Below are 14,901 nucleotides of genomic sequence, written 5' to 3'. Positions count from 1 at the left end.
TTTGTTTTTATGACCTCATCTCCTCACAGACTCTCAGGGCTCTCTGCTGTGCTGCCCTTTCCAGACCCCGCTCCTGGTGGCCGTCACTGCCCGGCAGCCAGCTATCGTCCACGATTTGATCCAGGCAGGAGCAGATGTCAATGCTGTAGACAACAAAGGGCAGTCAGCTCTGCACCTCGCTGCGACATATGGGTATGCCCAGGTTCTCCAGGTAGGAAAGGCCTTTATGGTTTAATTGCTAGCAATATAAGCCTACGTTATCATCTCATTATCAGCGTCTTTAAATAACTCTTTCAGAAGGGAAGAGGTCTGTGAGCAATTAAGACTTAAAGAGAAAAAAAAAAGTCTATTTCCATCCACATGTTAGGATTTTCCTAGATTTTCTTCCTATTTCAGGACTTGCAGCCAACACCGGTGTCCCATCACACAAGGAATCTCCCCAGCATAACTGTGGGTGCGAATAATTCCTTCCTGCAGTGCCGATGCTGGGCTTTACAAAGTGAGCTTGCCCTGGTTGAGCAAGACTCTTCAGGGTGCTGGGTGAACCCAATGTTCCTGGACAGGCAGCTCCAGCCACCATCAGCTCTGCCTGGCACGCATCCTGGGGGGGCAGCAGCAGTGGTTAATGTGTAACACCGGGAGTTCTTTGGAAAGCAGGTGTTTCATTCAAAGCGCTGCGCATTCAGATAATTCCATCGGTGCCGACTGGAGTGGTGGAAATGCATCTTTTTTAGGCTCCTTCTCAGTATTTATTTATATATATTTTTTTTACAACACAAAAAGGAGAATAAGACGGAGCAAGGAATAATGCACGCAGGTTTGCTCCTCGCTTGGGTCACGGGCATGACATGCGACAGCGCTTTTTGGTTTTGTTTTTCTTCTTAACGCCTGAGACGTCTAATCTCTAAACAGCAGGCAGCTCAAAGCCTCTTGTCAATGTTTGCTTAGGATATATTATATTCTTGTTATGATAAGAGAGCATAAGCCCTAACGTTTCTGAGTAATCCTCCTGCGCCTTGTCCAACACAACGGGGTTGGGTTGAGTCACTGCACGGCCAAGTCCCCATGCAAGATGCTGTAATGCAAACAACACGCTGCATTCAGTCCAGAGCAAAAAATGTGTTATCTGTTGTAGTTTGGACATGGGGCTATCTGGCTGCATCGCATCAGCCCTGGTCTTTAAGGTGATTTTTTTGCTCTATGCTAGATCCAAGCAACGCTCACCTCCAGACCACACTGTCACTCCTCTTACACGCTTATCCTTGCCAAGAATAACTCAGAACAATCGTGAAGAGGTGTGATCGAGGTGTGCCTGTGTTCAGTGCAGGGGGAAAGCGAGGAGGTTAGCACCACTGAGCTCAATTTTGGGAACTGAGAATCTAGTAGAACCCAACGGGATATCCTTGGGTTAGTTTTAGGGGACTTAGGGAACGTGATCATCTTATGCAACCCTGAGCGATGTCTCTGCCAGGAAACAGGATTCAGAGTGCCAAAATCTAGTGCCAAACTGCTTAGCCTACAGTTAAACTATAATTATCTACTGTCTAATTGTCTATTTTGGGGGGCTGGGGGTTGTTTGTTTGTTTTTTCCCATCTTTTGTTAGCTCTGTTGTGGTTTGGACAACATTCTGCCGAGCTAAAATTGTCCCATTTCTCTGTCACTCCCAGGTGATACTCTCACAAGGTCTCCCCCTTGATTTAGAAATGAAGGATTTTGAAGGTGAGACCTGATGCACAAGTATTTTCTAGTGGTCCTAAAAAGAAATGAAAGACAGAAAGAAGTGGTACCGGCGATGTCATGGACTGATGCTCTTTGGGGTTGACTGGCGTGGGGTGGTGGGCTCAGAAGTTGTTGCTGGAAGCTCAAATGCCACGGAACTCAGTGTCGCCTAAGTGCACACGTGGAGCTGAGTACGCACCAAAATGCCCCCAAAATATTCTGTGCAGCTGGAATGGGACTTTGGGAATTAGGGAAAGGTCTCGGGGCTTAAAGACACCCTTGCAAAGATGTGTATCTGTTGAGGTGGAAGGGACCCTTAAAGACCACCTGGTCCAACTCCCCCGCGGTGAACGGGGACACCCACAGCTCCACCAGGTGCTCGCATCCTCCCCACAAGCCCTTACAGTGCCACTGTGATGGGGACCATCATCACCCTCTCCATTCTGCGTCCCCAGGCCATACCCCGCTGCACTGCGCCGTCCTGGCCCACAACACACTGCTGCGGGACCGGGGCCGCCTGGTGCTGCCAGAACAGCAGTGTGAAGATCTGCGGCACCAGAGCCGGGAGCTGGAGACCTGCGTGCAGCAGCTGGTGCAGGCGGGAGCCTCCATCTACAGCCGGGTAGGAACTGCTTCTCCCCGTCCCTCGGTCATCCCTTGGTACAGGGACTCTGCCTTATGTTGCTCTGCGGAACGATTCTCATTTGGTTGTGTTTGTCTGCATTTAAATAGGACGTGAAAAGCAACAAGACGGTTCTTCATTACACCGTCCAGGATGGGAACGTCTCCCTGCTCCGCTACTTCCTGGAGCTGAATGCTTTCAAATCCAAGGACTTCATCAACAGCAAGGTGAGTCCGGACAGAGGTGGTGCAGACACACCTGGGGTCCTGCAGAAAGCGATGACTCCCTCCCAGACACATTTTTTGAGGAACAGTTGGTGAATTTGAATTTCTTTTTGACTTGACACATTTTCCAGCAAAGAGGAACTTGCATGGGACCCAGCGCAGGGGTTGGGCTGAGCCCTGGCAGCAAGACAGATAATGGGGGGGAGAGGGACGTGGGAAGTGGTTCTGTGGGGAGGGATGGGAACTTTGTGACCTGGGGCTGAAGTTTGAGAAAACAGCTCTGCACTGATGTAATGCTTTGTGTTGGCAGCGTTTGGGGCAGCTGTGCATTGGTAACCTGCCCTGGCAGTGCTCTGCACAGCAAGGGGCAAAGCTCCAATGCTAAATGCATGGCTTCATAGTGCTGCTATAGCACTCCATGGCTCTGCTTACAGGGCTGAGATGTTGCCTCAGTGTGATGTCTGCTGCTGTCACCCGCCCCCTGCCTGCCCCATGCTTCACCTCTGAGCAGACACAAAGCAGTGACACTATCTCGTAGCTGCATCAGCTGCGCCCATCCTCCTGAGATGGCAGAGATCCTGACATTCCTGTGTGTGCTGAGCAATCTCCGTGCACTGTCAGGCAGAGCTCCCGGCAGCTGCCACCTCTGCGCAGGGCTGGGTGGTGCTGGGGTGCTCCTGCAGAGCTGAGCTGTTTGCTGGGGCACAAAAACCAACCTGCTGGGCTGGAGGATGGGAAAATATGTTTGGTTTAGTATGTATGCATGGGTAATTACACTGGGTTTTTATTTTTCTTTTACTGCATTCTTTCTGTATCTTTTAAGTGCCATCAGGCACGTGCTATCTTGTCCAGGGGAGTCTGCTGTTGTCTCTTGATCACAATGCTGGGAGAGCTTCTTACTGCGATAGCATCGCTTGGAGCTTTGTTGGTGGGATGCCTAGGACAGGGAGAAATGTAGTGGCAGGGTTGGCTGGTCCTATCCAGGCTTCCTACCTCTTCCAAGCACGACAAAGAGAAGAAAATGGAGATTTTGTGTTTTGGTTTTCCTGGCTCACCCTTTGCTTGCTGCAGTTGTCTCATTCCAAATCCAATCAGTTGTGGATTTCACGATGAGAAAAGCCTTGAGGTCTTTGAGGCGTTTTTCATCTCACCGATTTCTAGAGCCCAGATGTTGGTGCTCTGAACTTGTGTCTCATCTAAGTCCTGTTCAAATCAATGGAGGGTCTTCAGGATCGAGCACTGCCAGCTGGCCTGGTCCTCATGGCCCCCTGCCGGGGCTTGGAAGCTATCAAGATGCTGCAAACAAATGCAGATGTTTCCTTTTAATGAGAAATCGTATAAAGAGTTTCTAAACTATCTCCTGAGTTTATGGGATGGTAAAATCGACAAGTGTCTGCTTGTTCAGTGCTTGTAAAAATGCCTTGTCTGAGGATAGCTATTGAGATTTCCATTCTAATTTGCTGTTTCGTTTCGTGCTTCCACATCTCTTATGTCTCGCTGGTAAATAGGAGGTGAAAATCATACGTATCCCTTTGCACAGTCGGTGCAGTGATGCGCAGTGCCATCTGTGCCCATCCTTCCCAAGCTCATCAGAAACGTGCGATTATTTTGGCAAGGAGCAAACAGATACAGCTGCCCCAGCGAGACTCGGTGCCGACTAAAAATACCTCTCCTCGTGCATCTGCACGCTAGCTTCTCGCCGTGTAAAACCGTTACGGGTCATACCCCACTGGGCAGCGTTAGGGTTGCACGGGCAGGTGCCATGCCCCTTGCTGAGCCCCCCCTGCTCAGGCTGCGGTGCATGGAGGGGTGTGGGCTGCTGGAGCCCTGGTTCTCTGCACCCATGCACAGTGCCTTTTGGAGCACCCGATGCTGAAGCTGATTGGGGAACACGGAGGAGGGATACTCTCCCAGCTCTGGATAAGAAGTGGTGTGAGGATTCTTGATCTCGTTTCACCAACCTCTGCTCCTAGGGCAGTTCTAAGAAAGGGGCACAGCCCTTCAGAGGGTTTTTCTTTATTTTTAGGCTCATGGAAACACAGCTCTGCACATGGCAGCTGCGCTGCACGGTGACAAGAACCAGAAGGAAATCGTCCAGTTGCTCCTTGACCACGGGGCTGACCCCAGCATCCGAAACTTAGACAACGATCAGCCGATCCACATGGCTCCTTCTGGGAAAGCTGGGGACCAGGTACGTGTTCCTGCTGCACCAGTGCCCTCTGTCCTTAATGGAGGAAACAGCGAGGACGTTGTGTTACAGCAGCGTTGGCCAAGTCGTGTGGCACGGGGCTGAGCTTGCTGGGGGATTCCCACTTCAGCAAATCCATAATCAAGGAGCACAAAGCAGGCTTTAGAATCATTGAATCATTAAGGTTGGAAAAGACCACTAAGATCACCCAGTCCAACCATCAACCCACTGCTGCCGTGCCCACTGAACCACGTCTCCAAGTGCCACAGCCGTGCTGCACCAATCTATAGTTCTTCCCTAATGGCAGCATAACTCGAGGGAAGGTGAGGTTTCATGTCTATGGGTATGGAAAGGCTGCTGGAGCTCATTTTAGTCTCAAGGTGTTAGTATGTGTATTTAGTTACGCCTATATGTGTATATAATGGTGTGTGTGTGTGTGTGTGTACGTATCTCACTGTCCGCACGCAGCTTGTGCATGTCACTCCCCACAGTTTCATGTGGTGCATTATAAACCTTTGCATTTTTTGGCAGATTAGGCATTTGCTGAAGAGAGGGAAAGTCGCATCGACATTCATTTCCTGCTGCCGAAATGCCCGATCCTAGGTTGCCTGCAGCTTCTGGAATGGCTTCAACTTCAGCTTGCCAAAGGCACAAAGCGCCATAGAACAACCACGAGGATGGTTACCAGCATGTCTCTGCCCCCAGAATCTATACACCGGAGTGGGATAGCAGTGTTTCTCAACCTGTGGCCTTTGGACCATGAGTAGCATGGGAGATATCAAGAGAGAAGCTCTGAGATGGTTGAAAAGCTTATTTTGTTAACAGGGAATGCTAATAATCCTGTTACACAAATTAGCCAACATTGAACGTGCAGCCACGCTTTGGTTTGGTGGCAATGCAAGGCCAGAACACAAGGTGGTCCTTTGGCGATAAGGGTTGAGAAATACTGCTCAAAGCCATGCTCACGTCCTGTGCAGGGGCACTGGGTGAAATGCTGAAGCCTTTGTGATGTGCAATGACCTCGACTGTCCCTGCTAGCCTGGGAATGCATGAACATGGGGGGGGGAGGGGAAAGGACTGGACTAAAGAGGTCGCACCAAGACTGGGGAGCTTCCAAGGGCACGGCTGAACTGAAGACCTCCAAGTGAGGGCTCCTGCAAGCTGCTGCTACTCCCGTTCTTAGCACTTTGTGGAAGGAAGCTGAATCAGCTCTCCATCGCCGCGGCCCTCGCCCCACCCCGTGGAAGGAGAGCAGATGCTTGTGAGAGCGAGCACGAGGCGCAGGTTCTCTCCTATCCCCATCCCATGTTAGGAAGTTCTTATTCTTTCTGTGAAATGAGTTGTGAATTGCTGTGCAATCAGCTGGCGGTGTGCGGGGCAATAGGAGCGAAGGCAGGTGCCTGCAGGGGGTGAGAGCTCTGCTGTGACAGCGGTCACAGAGGGTGTCCCATCCGCAGTGCACGTTCTGAATGTTGCTGTTCTCTCAGCCTTGCACAAGTTGTTTTCTTCTATCGGGACTGAGCTGAAGAAGGTGAAGGGCAAATCTCTTCAATCACCGCTGTGACTTCCTCCATCACCCACTGACTCAATGCGGCAGGGCTTTGTTAAGCACTTGTGAGTCTTGCAAACCCGGGCTGCTTCAACCACTGCTTTGCAGGCTCAAACAAAAGCTCTTAAGAAACGCAGGAATCCTGATTAGAGACCTTCTGACTTCCTCATCCCTCCTCTGTGCTGGTTGGCTACTGCTTCTCACTACATCATGCCTACAAACCTGCCAGCGCCCTCTGACAAAAAAAAAGCAGATGCACATTTGCATGTGTTTGCATAAATTTGCATGTATCTGGGCACGGGCCGGCTCAAGCATGTGCTACCTTGCTTTGATGGGATGCTGTAACGAGACCCGAATGAGTGAGAACTGCATTGACGAGGCAAAGTGGTGGTCAATAAATTCTCTCTTTCTTGCCCTTGGGACAACCCCTCCCAGGGCTCAGAAGTGGTCCCTGCGCTGTTCTCTGCACCGTGGTGGATTTCATCCCTATGGGTCGGATCACGGTATCTCCTCTTTTTGTGACTTTTTCGAGGGGGAATGTCCCTTTTATAACGTTAGCAGCGCTGGCAGCGCGTTCTTCCTTTTGTTTGCACGGTTTATCTCTTCCTACCTGCGGCTTCAGATATGTCACCGAGAACAAAGGCTCGTTATCGCTAAACAAACGCTTCCAAGTGGCACCATGGAAAAGTCAGCAGGCGGTTGGCAAGGGAAGCTTTTTGATCGGGTCCTCTGAGCGACTGGGAAAATAAGAGCCCTTTATTTTCTCCGTAACTGCAGGCTGCTGCTGGAGCTGTTCGTGGCTCAGAGCGGGGAGATCCTCATTTCTCCATGCCCATGTGTTTATTCCACCTGGCAGGGACTGGCATTTGGCTGTGCTGTGCCAGTTCTGTTAGAGATACGGCATGAGCTGTTTTCATTTAATCAGCTTTTACGAGGAAGGGAAGCTGGGAAATAACATGTTCCTGGTGGCCAGAAAACCCACAGTCAGCCTTTGAATGGTCCCCCTCTGTTGTTTTCTTCCTTCCAGTTCACAATCAGCCCAGGAATCCTTGTGTCAACAAGGAGCAAGCTTCGGCTTGCACTGCACGTGCCGCCTGGAGCTATTGACACAGCAGCGGGGATTGGTGTCTGAGATGTGCACATCTCCCTTGGCATGGGGGACTGCAAAACAGCACGAGGAAGCGCAGCAGAGAAATGGGAAGTGGCTGCCAGGGATGGAGAGTGACTTAGCTAACAGATGGGGATGCTGTCAGCCTTGCTGTGCTAACGTGGGTGCTCTCCCTGTTTGATGCTTGCAACTCATTTGCGCGTGTTCTTTCCTTTGCTGCACCTTTTGGCAGTTCTGCTAAACTCAGGCCAATGCAGCCAGTACACCAGGAGGATGTGCTCACCCCATTTCCAGCAGCAGCCTCAAACATCTCGCCTCAGCTGTATCCTCCCATGGCTGTTTAATGTCAGTGAGGATGGGCATGGAGGTACGAGCCCTCCCAGCAGCATCCAGGAGCTCAGTGCTGTCGGGGGCAGGAGGTGACTGTACCCTCACATGGAACAAAGGACCTCAGCACCCCTAAATGACACGTGTCAAAGCAACGCAGGGGTGATGGCACCTTTAGCTGCAGCAGTGGCACAGCTGCTGACTCCTGTTTATAACAGGTTTAGCGCTCAGGCTGGCTCTGAGGTTAATCAGGCAAAAGCAGGGAAGAGGGGAAAGCGTCACTGAAGGCTGTGGCGAAGGTGAAGAAACATTGGTTGGGTTTGTTGGGGTTTTTTTTGGGAGAATGGAGGAACTTCTCCATCTGCCAGCAGTATGCATGTTGCATCCCTATCTGTTAGAGCACCTCCAGCTCTGGGCAGAGGGAAGCTGTTCAGTTGTAAGAGCCACCAGGGAACGTTATTGTGGCAGCTGAGGAGCTGGGGGTGTGCTGGGGGTTGGGGACTTCTTCCCCATCTTTGTGAGCCTCCGTCATTAGCCAAAGAGAAAGGCGCTGGCATTCAGCACAGGACTAATGGGCAGTGTGAGTACCAAAGTATTTATTTGTGATACAAAGAGCTGGCGTTGACGACATGGCTTTGGTAAGGCAGCTTGGGAGTTCTTAAAAACAAAACCAGAAAATAAAATAAAGACCAAAAACAAAAGCTACCCCCGACCACAGAAAACAGGAGGACGAATGTAGTGACAACACCGTGTGTGAGTAGTGACGAGTACATTGCAGGCAGCGCAACCGCGCGGAGCTCCCAGGCAACGATGCCGACACGGAGGCAGCGTGCAGCCCCCTCCCCATTAGCTGTAGCAGATGTCCCAGCTCCTGTCCCGCCTGAAGAAGTCGTCGGTGGGCGGCAGGCAGCCCGAGCAGTCCGTGCCAGGGCAGGGGAAGCGCTGCGGGACCTTGGGGTCGGCGTGCGGGGGGCTGCAGGCGGCACAGCAGCAAGCGAGGGGTGCGTAGGGGGACGGGGGGTGGCAGGGCCAGCCCTCTGCCGGGCAGCCGTAGGGCGCTGGGTCCAGGGCAGGGGGTGGGCTGTGGGCCAGGGGGGTGAATGGGGGCAGCTGGGGAGCGGGGCAGCCGTGGGGCAGCGCGTTGGGCAAATCAGCCGGGCTCGGGGATGCGGCAGCCTGCAAGGGAGAGAAACAAGAAAAGAGGGGTTTGGTTTGGGGTGTTGTCTTGGGGACGCAGCAGGACAGCCTGGGATTTCTGCACTGCTGCCTGCTCAGAGGGTCTGGCTGCAAAGAGGATGGGTTGGCCCTTGGAGGACGTCCTGGTTTCAGTTGGGATGGGGTCAATATTCTCCATGTTGCCTGGTACAATGCTATGTTTTGGCTTTAGGAGAAAAACAATGTTGATAACACACCAATGTTTCTAGTTGTTGCTGAGTACTGATGCACAGAACCAAGGACATTACAACTTCTCGTGCTGTCTTGCTAGCGAGGGGGCTGAGGGGGCACAAGGAGCTGGGAGGGGCAGAACCAAGACAGACGACCTAAGCTGGCCAAAGGGACATTCCATCCCACGTAGCATCATCACATCAGCAGACCAAACCCAAGAGGCTGGAAGGAACCCAAGTTCCAGTACTGTGAGTGCTAACAGGGACCTTCTCTGAGCAGGAGCTCTATGGGATCTCCGTGCAGCGCACCATCTGTGTTGCGGTGTCTGCCACCCCTGAAGCAGCCACGTTCCCAAATCAGCTCACTGTGCTGACGACCCCACCCCCAGCATCCCTTGGAGCACGCGGTGCTTACCAAGCCCTGGTTGAAGCAGAGCGGGACTGGCTGGAAGGAATCAGAGATGTAGTGCGGTGGTGTCTGCAGCGTACCCAGGGCCGGCTCGAAGGCAGCCTCCGCCTGCAGGTAGGAGTCCACCAGCTGCTCCAGGTGGCTGGGGCTCTCCTCGCAGGAGAGGCAGTTTGAGAACTGCCGTGACGGGCAATAGTTGGGAGCCGAAGTGATGGGTTCTGCATCAAAAGGTGCTGGGGGAGAAGGCAAAGCAAGAAGGAGTGCGTTACTCAGTGTCTGTCCTCCCAAAGGGCACTGTGTGCAGGTGCAAGTTAAAGTGCGTAGCTGGATGGGGGAAGGAGCGAGAAGTACCCAAAGTACATCAACAGATGGAGATTTACCACCCTGAAAGACCTTGAGTACATCTCATGTTTCTGTATTAACATAAGCAAATTGATTCCTAAATATTGATGATTTAATCATTTCCTTGTCCACACAATGTATATATTCACACCTGCCCAACCCTTGAGGTCTCTTTGCTTTGGCTGCAGAACGCTCCAAGGACCTGAAAGCCCCGAGCGCCCTTCCCCCTTTCCTTGGATATCCACCGTGATGGGGAAGGAGCTGAAAACCCGACACTCCTCTCATTGCTGCAGGGGCTGCCAGCAGAGTGAGAGCTGCCAACCCTGCGCAGTGCTCCCAGGTACCGACCCGTGGGCTGCAGCCTGGGGACGGCAGTGCTCCCTGGGGCTGAGCATCCCTTGGGGAAGGGGCTCTGCCTCCCTGCAGTGGGAAACTGCACAAGGAGAGCGTTGGATCGTGCTCCTGCAGAGGGGAATATGTCCCCTGTTGGCCTCTCGGCATCCTCGTCTGCATTCCATGGGCGCCTTTCAGGTGCTGGCTGGCTGCACTGCTGGCTCTCTGCCTTAAGCAAGGGCTGGAAGAACGCTGGGCTGTGGGAATGGTTGGGAAGGGACACTCGGGTGGGCTTTGTACCAACCTGGGTGAGGAGGAGACACAGGCTCCGCAAACTGGATGCTGCTGCTGCCCCAGGAAACCTGGCAAAGAGAAGGGGAGAGGAGGGTCTGGAGGTGCTGTAATGCCTCTTTCTGCACACTGAGGTAAGTCATTTTGCTTCCAGCTATTCATGTAAACCTCATTTATCTCGTGGCTGAGGCATGGCAAGCTTCTCTGGAACTGACAGAGCAACATTCTTCGCCTGAGCCTGTGTAGATAACGGCGCTGGAGGAGCACACCACCAGGCTGCTGCAAAGCTTTCACCATAACACCATCAGCACGCTCTGCCTGCTGCCTTGCTGCTGTCACTGCAGCAGAGATGGGGCTGCCTTTCAAACCACGTCACGTTAACATGCGTTCGTTCCCAGGACTGTGGATCCCCGAGAGCTTGTAGGGATGAGTATGATTAAGAGCAAGCCATTAACAAATGCAGCAATAGCTGTCTTGAAGTGTGACTAAAGGCATGAGAGGTGTCCCCACGGTTAGGCATCTCTGGATCACTGGGGCTGATGCTGATGCTGTCTGAGATACAGCGTCCCTCCCCCCAACGCAGCTCTGTGCCCTCATGGGAATTAATGCAATTCTCGAAGGATGCTGCAATCTGGAGCTGATGGATCTGTGTTTGTTCCAGGAGCCTGGCTGGAGGGGAGATATCTGCCCCAAAAGCAACGAGAGTGCTGATGCTTGTGGTCTGGGACTAGGATTTGGGACTCTGCAAATGCAAATCCTTTTCCACCCCTTTGGCTGTAATTTACACAGACTTCCACTTCTTTTCCTCTATTCAAAATGCTGATAGCTCATTTCCCTGCTAACAGCTTCCTCTCCCCACGTGTTTAAATCATTAAACAGAAGCTGCTCTGGGTGCTGGTAGGACTGCTCCTCCGGGCTTTGGCTGCAGATGTGCACCACGGCAGAAGTTTTCAGGTCCAGCTTTCCAACACTCAGACAGCAGCCAACCCCTCCAGGACAGCAAGGAAGCCACAAGGGGAACCTCCCATCCCACTGCCTCCATTTGGCTTTCTCCTCTGTGGGAAGAGACCAGCTGGCAGCGGGAAGGAAACCCAATTAGACTCAGCCCTGGCTGCGCTGAGGCTGCCTGGGAGGAGGGGGCTGGGGAGCAGAGACCCCTGTTCCCAAAGCCCAGCAGCTCCGTGCTCCGCTGGCCCCGGCTGCTCCGCCTGGCTTCCAGCCTTGTGCAATCAGCTGCCACCAGCTACAGGAGGTGGGAGATGAGATCTGAGAACCACACCAAGGCGCGGTGTCACGAACCGGGAAGCAGGAATGATTTACTGACCTTCTTGTGCAAATCCCTGGCACGGCTGGAGCTGGAGGGCTCTCACCAAGATGGGGAGTTTCTGCATCCGTGTGCCTTGCGCACAGGTGAACCCAACTCCTTCCCCTCTCTGAGAAGGGACGGAGCTCGGAGCTGCCCAGGTCGTGCTGGACAACACTAGAGACCTGGATTCCCAAATTCCCAAGCCCTTCCCGTTGCCCTGCACGGTTTCAGCACGGCACAGCTTTGCCCTGGCTGCTGTTGGGCAGCACGCCACGGACACATCCTCCACCTGCACGGGGCTCAGCCCAGCACCGGTTTGCACCACTGCTGCGGTCCTGGCTGAGTTTCCTTCTTCCCTATCGGCACCCACCCCGCTGTGCTCAAACCTCAGCAGTCCTCACGTCACATAGATTACAATCTTGGCATAAAATAAATAAATAAATAAAAATAAAATAAAATAAAAAGAAAGATGAAGGGAGAAGAGACCCAGCGGGCACCAAGTCGGTCACTCACCGCTGCGCTGCTCGCTGCTTGTCGCGCCCTTCTCTGCTGCAGTAACTCCTTAACCGTGATCTTCACTCTGACACCTTGGTACACTTTGGGCTTTCCTGAAAGAACGGATGGGAAAACACTTCTCAGGACGGGAGACTTTTTGGGAGCACACGGCACATTTTGGGCACCCCCAGCTTAGGGCTAACAGAGGGTTAACTGCTCTCTGTGAGTGACTTGCAATCCCTTAACACCTGCTTCTCTAGCAGGTATTTATGAATAAACAGTTGTTGATCGTGCATATTAATCATACACGTTTTATTCTTTGGCATCTCTTTTTATTTTTCCCTCCAGGTGTCCTAACACCCAGCTCCCTCTGGCGCTGCTGCTGCATCCATTTAAATCCCTCTCGTGTTTGCTGCTCTCAGGACTTGAAAACAGAAGAGGGAACTGCTTCGTCTGGCAGATGAAGGGCAGGAATCAAACAATACAAATACATGGGCGGTTATTGAGAGGGCTAAATAAAACACAAATAAAATGCCTGCTTTCATGCCTTCTTTTTTTTTTTTTTTTTTTTTGTAAAGCCTCGATTATCTTTGTTTCACTCATCCTGTTCAATTCCCATTGCCTTCAAACGAGCTTTCAGGATGCCTTTAATCCAGCCCCAAACAACCATCAGTCACTACCTGAGGAGGGATTTTTAGTACAGGAAATGGCAAAGAATTTATCTCATCTGAAGAATCACTTTCACCTGTTGTACTCATGCTGAAATCCTTAAAGCCTCTGGCAGTTCAGTTTCCGTCCTGACTTTCTGCTGTTAATTCCATCCCAAAGCTGATCCTATGCACACTGGCATGGTCCCAGCCCACAGCTGCTTGCAGGCTCCCTGTCCCATTGCAGGATCTGCTCACACACCAATGAATCCCCACTGTAGGCACTCTGCTTCCCCTGCTACTGATGGACATGCAACATCCCTCCGTCCTATCTGACCTCCCCTTGGTGCTCTGGTTGAGGGGATGCTGCCAGAGATGCGGGGTCCTCCTGGAAGCAACCCCAGCTGAGCCTGCTGTCTTGCTTCCAGGGGACTTTGCTGAGCTGCTCCCTCAGCTGAATTTAATGAGAAATCCCTTTACCAGGCCCTATAGTCAGGAAAAGCACCCACCCCCCCTCCCTGAGAGTTTGGGATGCGTGCAGCCTGCCTGCACAGGGAGGCAGACAGAGCTGTCGGCTACACCACGAGCGTTCTCGGGACATCCCAACAGCTGAAGCAGGGCCGTATTTCTAAGCTGGGGACTGACTGGGGGGGGCTGCGTCCCGAGAAGCCGCTGTGGGTGAAGCTGCCAGCTCCTCCGGGCTGAGCATGGAAGGGGCCGGAGGATGCGGGGCCGGGCAGGGTGAGGGCAGGCTGGGGCAGAGCGATGGCGGGGGGGGGGCGGCTGGGCGAACGGAGGGTCCCGGCCGCGGGGCTGGAAGTGGAAGTGGAGGGGGGGTTGCTCCGTCGAGCAGCTCTGCCCGCTGCGCTCCGCTGCGCCCCGGCCCCGTCGGGCAGGAGCCGCTCGCTGCCTCCTCCCCGCTCCCCGCCCTCCCGCTTCCTCCTCGCCCGGGGAGGCGACGCTGTCTCCTCGCACGGCGAATGACCCCGCGGAACGCCGAAACGGCCCCAAACCGGGCAGGAGCCGGGGGCCGGGGGCTTACCGGACATCCTGAGCGGCGGCGGCAGCGGCTCGCCCGGCGGCCCCAGTGCAAGCGGCGGCGGCCCCGGCCCCGGCCCCGCGGCGGGGGAAGGGGGCTGGAGACGGCGGGCTGGGAATTGGGGGGCCGAGGGACCCGCCGGCCTCGTGGCAATGCCAGGTGGTGCCCGCTCAAATATTATTGTTTTATACCTACGGGTATAAGTTTGAGTTTTTCTCCCCTAATGCCAAGTATTTAAAACCTCTAGAAACCAATGATTTGACAATCAATGATTGCGCGATACTTTCAATTTGAATATTCAAAGGCTCCACAAAATGGGCTATCTTTTTGTGAAACCGAGCACATCCCCATCTAGCAGAGGGTCCGAGGGAATAAGATTCAGCGGGGCCGCCCTCCTCACCCTGTGCTTTTCTGACATTTTCAGGGTTTTCTCCATCTTTCCCCAAACGAAGCAGATGCCTCGAACCCAGCTCAGTGTTTTCCCCTCAGACGCACAGGCTGAGCTCCAGCCCTCTCATATTTCATGTGCTACCTGCAGAGAGGACTCCACAAGGGACCGAGTGGCTTTTTGCACAATTTGTCACTTTTTAAGGGGAAATACTCCGGATTTCGGACCAAAATGGCAACGGGCGGATGTGGCCAAGCAGAGAGGCCACGCTGGGCATGCTGCTGGGAACCGCCTGGACCCTGCTTTTCCCACAGTGCTCCCTTCCCTCTCCCCACATGCTGGCCTGGTGCTGGAGTTTGCTTGCACGTTCCCCTAAATGCAGGCTGTGTGCTCATCCTGCACGAGGCAGCCCCTCTCTCGGGTGCTGCAGCGCTGGCCTGCCCCGCGTGCTGCAAGCAGAGGGGCTGCAGCCTGGTGGGACGACGCAGGTTTGGGGCAACTCCATCCCTGCTTAATATCGATGTATTT

General features: G+C 53.3%; 2 protein-coding genes and 1 long non-coding RNA gene across 5 annotated transcripts; 2 read left to right on the top strand and 1 right to left on the bottom strand.

The window, feature by feature from the left end:
• On the top strand, nt 20-6,747 carry NFKBID (NFKB inhibitor delta; the record flags this gene model as incomplete). The annotated part of the gene is made up of 6 exons (XM_021376367.1): nt 20-211; nt 1,669-1,720; nt 2,176-2,342; nt 2,453-2,569; nt 4,593-4,757; nt 5,286-6,747. Coding segments are annotated over 6 exons (765 nt in total), but the record flags the coding sequence as incomplete, so codon positions are not given.
• Nucleotides 8,315-14,896, bottom strand: COLCA2 (colorectal cancer associated 2). 3 transcript variants are annotated; one of them, XM_021376365.1, is made up of 5 exons: nt 13,989-14,896; nt 12,318-12,412; nt 10,512-10,569; nt 9,539-9,765; nt 8,315-8,914 (listed from the first exon to the last, which is right to left on the bottom strand). In XM_021376365.1, the coding sequence occupies exons 1-5, from the start codon at nt 13,993-13,995 to the stop codon at nt 8,585-8,587; spliced, it is 717 nt and encodes a 238-aa protein (XP_021232040.1). In that variant the 5' UTR covers nt 13,996-14,896; the 3' UTR covers nt 8,315-8,584. The 3 variants fall into 3 exon arrangements, 2 of the variants coding, with proteins under 2 accessions (XP_021232040.1, XP_021232039.1); XM_021376364.1 differs by lacking the exon at nt 13,989-14,896 and adding an exon at nt 13,045-13,407; XR_002432727.1 differs by lacking the exons at nt 8,315-8,914; nt 12,318-12,412; nt 13,989-14,896 and adding an exon at nt 11,823-12,247 and having other exon boundaries at nt 9,683-9,765.
• LOC110387788 lies at nt 9,775-12,846 on the top strand. Its single transcript, XR_002432728.1, has 2 exons — nt 9,775-10,632; nt 12,648-12,846. It is a non-coding gene; the product is annotated as an uncharacterized LOC110387788 (long non-coding RNA).

This window comes from Numida meleagris, chromosome 23, assembly GCF_002078875.1.
Source record: "Numida meleagris isolate 19003 breed g44 Domestic line chromosome 23, NumMel1.0, whole genome shotgun sequence".
Classification (NCBI taxonomy): domain Eukaryota; kingdom Metazoa; phylum Chordata; class Aves; order Galliformes; family Numididae; genus Numida; species Numida meleagris.
The sequence above is the reverse complement of the archived record's forward strand: the minus strand, read 5'-3'. Positions and strand labels throughout refer to the sequence as shown.

Excerpts from the sequence above, each read along its gene's own strand:
- COLCA2 (XM_021376364.1), bottom strand. Across the intron at positions 10,570-12,317 it reads AAGCAGCGAGCAGCGCAGCG|GTTTCCTGGGGCAGCAGCAG; the intron begins GTGAGTGACCGA and ends TCTCTTTGCCAG. Across the intron at positions 9,766-10,511 it reads TGTGTCTCCTCCTCACCCAG|CACCTTTTGATGCAGAACCC; the intron begins GTTGGTACAAAG and ends CTTCTCCCCCAG.